Source organism: Wasmannia auropunctata, unplaced genomic scaffold (genome assembly GCF_000956235.1).
Source record: "Wasmannia auropunctata unplaced genomic scaffold, wasmannia.A_1.0 LD315538.1, whole genome shotgun sequence".
Classification (NCBI taxonomy): domain Eukaryota; kingdom Metazoa; phylum Arthropoda; class Insecta; order Hymenoptera; family Formicidae; genus Wasmannia; species Wasmannia auropunctata.
In genome coordinates this window covers 1-3042 of record NW_012047352.1, presented here as the reverse complement: position 1 = coordinate 3042, position 3042 = coordinate 1, and the positions used below count along the sequence as shown (strand labels likewise).

Sequence of the window (3042 nt, the reverse complement as noted above, 5' to 3'; positions counted from 1 at the left end):
ATATTGTGCACGGCAAGCCTTCAAGACCTTCATCGGATTTCGTAAGATTTATTGGTTGCACTAGCTTATTGTACCTAATTGGACTTTTAAGGTGAACCAAGGCGATATCATTTAGAAATAAATAATTGTCGTAATTTTGATTGACGCTGATATCGGTTACGTCATAAATATATCCTAATCCATTCAAGAAGTTTGTACCGACATGAACTTTCAGTTTCTCCGGTGAACATTTCAATCTAACAATAAAAAAAGAATCCAAATAAGAAAAATAAAGGAATCCATAGGTATGAGAACCCAAATCTGTCAAGAACAGATTTAGATTTTGAAATTGTTTGTATAGAGGATGTATCTTAATAGCGTTATTCCTTATAAAAAAACTGAATTGAAAAGTCCTGAGTTAAAAGGTTCTGAACCATTTTTGTCCACAATGTTCAATGAAGTAATTATTGTAGTAATTCAACTTCATTAAGTATTGTAGAAAAAAATGATTCAGAGTTTTCCGACTCACTTTTCTATAAGGAATAACGCTGTATTAAAGGACATTATTTCTAGTATATTTATCGATAGATTACCAGCAGAAATATAACATAATCTGCTAATAGAATATAATGGCAAATTGATTGCATAAACTAAACAAAATCTGCCATTTTGTAACCATTTAAGTGATATAGTTTGTTTAAATATTGTCGAAAAAATTCTGTTAAATTTCTGCCGACAGTCTGCTGTTAGATTATATCGGCATGCTTTGTTTAATGTCTACGTAGATGATACCGGATGTGTATTGCAATATCTGAGCAAATTTGCTGCTAATTTGTTGTTACATTGTAGACAGTTTACTAGATATATACATTTCGTACATTGTGTCCATTTCACGTGTTAAAAGACTAGTTTTACAATTAAATTTCGCTGTAAAAAAAAGAATGTATGATATAGTTTAAGAATTGTTTAACATACCCGACAACACAATGCGCTGCAGTTAACACATTAAGATTATCAAGAATAGATCCACTGCATCGATGTTTGCCGTCTAATCTCAATGATACCTGATACGGAAATTTGCCGATGGGAGCATCATTGCCGCCAATGATATAAGGAGACGAAGCTCCTTATTTACAAAAATGAATTAATTATTAATACAAGCGCCAAATAATATATCTGTTATATTATAATGAAAGAAACAGCAAGAGACAAGAATCATTCTGTTTTTGTCTTTCACTGAATGTTGGACTTCTATGTCAATATGCGTTTGTCATTAGAAGCACTCTATATGAACTTTTAACAACAATAATTAAACATCATGTTGATTTTATAACTTAATGAGCTGTTCGAGAAAGAGTTGCAAATTTAAAAGTAAAATATTTATAAGTTATTTTATGAATACCTTCAATGGCGTATATCAGAACGACAAATATAAGACATGCGAATGCGTGCATCTTTGATTGCAGATTTCTTGCCTGGAACTGAAGGGGATAGATGCATCCGTAACTTTATATATGTTTCTGACGTTATTGTAAGAAAGATATAAATCATGTGATTGTGACGATTTTCTGACGAATTTTTCTTAACGCAGTATCGTATGATAAAATATTATTATCCGTATTGCGTATATGTTAATTAAATGATAAAAGCGGAAGTTTTTCTTATCAAAGGAAGTACCTTATCAAACAAAGAGAATGGAAGTAAATGATTATATCCTAAATTTCAGAAAACTTTAGAGTGGACATGATGCATAAAATTAAATATTTACAGATAAATTTCGGAGTTAATTGTTTCATACAAATAAGATTCCGAATTATATCTGTGATTAAAATAAAAATGGTACATTCTTAAAATTGTTATCTAATCAAAGTTATTTAATATTTGAAATCTTATTTTTGCATATATGCGTGTATAGTATCGCATATGTATATATCTAATGTATGTGTGCGTTTTGTATATGCTAATAACATACATTTGAAATTTTGAAAACATCATATTTTTAAGTACATCAACAATAATTTTCAAACTACTCTTATCTTCCAAAAATTTAAACGCGCCATGGAAACTGCATTTGAAACTGTAAAACTTTTACTTTAGAATATTTTCTTATATCTTTAGCGGTATAGACGATATTTAGAAAAAAATGTATATTTTTCAAATGAGCGTTTTATTTTTAACATGTAAGGATTTATAAAAAAATATATGTTTCTCATTTTTGTCTATACTTTAATATATTCGAAGCTGATTAAAAGCGGAGGGAAGCACTCAGTTGTGTCCCCTTAGAGTAAGAAAAGTTATAGCAGCAAAAAACACAAATTTAATTAAAATTATCTCTTTTATTTATATTTCAAAGGATTTCTTCTTTGCTGATTTCGTCTAACGCATTTATAACAATATTACAGATAAGTTTATAAATTTCTCAATTTTGCATAACATAATTAAAATGACATTTTTCATCGATAAAATAGCGATCACTCTTAAAAACTATTAAAAAGAAGAATAATGATTGATTTGTTATTATTTTATTATTTGCATTGACAATTTATTTCACTGATAGAGAAATCATTTATTTTGCAGAAATAATTTATATTTTGCTCAAACTATAATATACTATTATGTAAATTGTAAATTACGTTAAACGAAGTGGAATTTTAATAGATAGATTAAATATCTTTTAAATCTTCTTATTCTCAGCGATCCAAGAGAGGAACTTGGGCACTCTTGTGTAAACGTCTGGTTCTCCATTAGCGCAACGATTATTGAAAGAAAGAATTCCAACTTGTTCTCCATAGGCCTCTAATGGACTACCAGAATCACCCTGGAATCGAGATTGATATTGAAACATTAATAATTAAAATATTAATATTATATGTACGACAGTAATGAATTATACTTATTATTGCAAATTATTGTTATAATAATTTTAATGTAAAAAATATAATTGATATATAATTTGATCAGCTTTTAGTATTATAATATTTTATATTATCTATATTTTTGTAAAGATATATTAAAAATATGTACTGAGTTGCATTACAGCACAATTTAACGCAAAATTTAATC

The 3042-nt window shown here is 28.0% G+C and overlaps 1 protein-coding gene across 1 annotated transcript; it reads right to left on the bottom strand.

Annotated features, from left to right (window-relative positions):
• Nucleotides 1-4: 4 nt before the first annotated feature.
• LOC105460796 (chymotrypsin-1-like) lies at nt 5-1493 on the bottom strand (the record flags this gene model as incomplete). The annotated part of the gene is made up of 3 exons (XM_011707287.1): nt 1382-1493; nt 955-1105; nt 5-236 (listed from the first exon to the last, which is right to left on the bottom strand). Coding segments are annotated over exons 1-3 (435 nt in total), but the record flags the coding sequence as incomplete, so codon positions are not given.
• Nucleotides 1494-3042: the final 1549 nt, after the last annotated feature.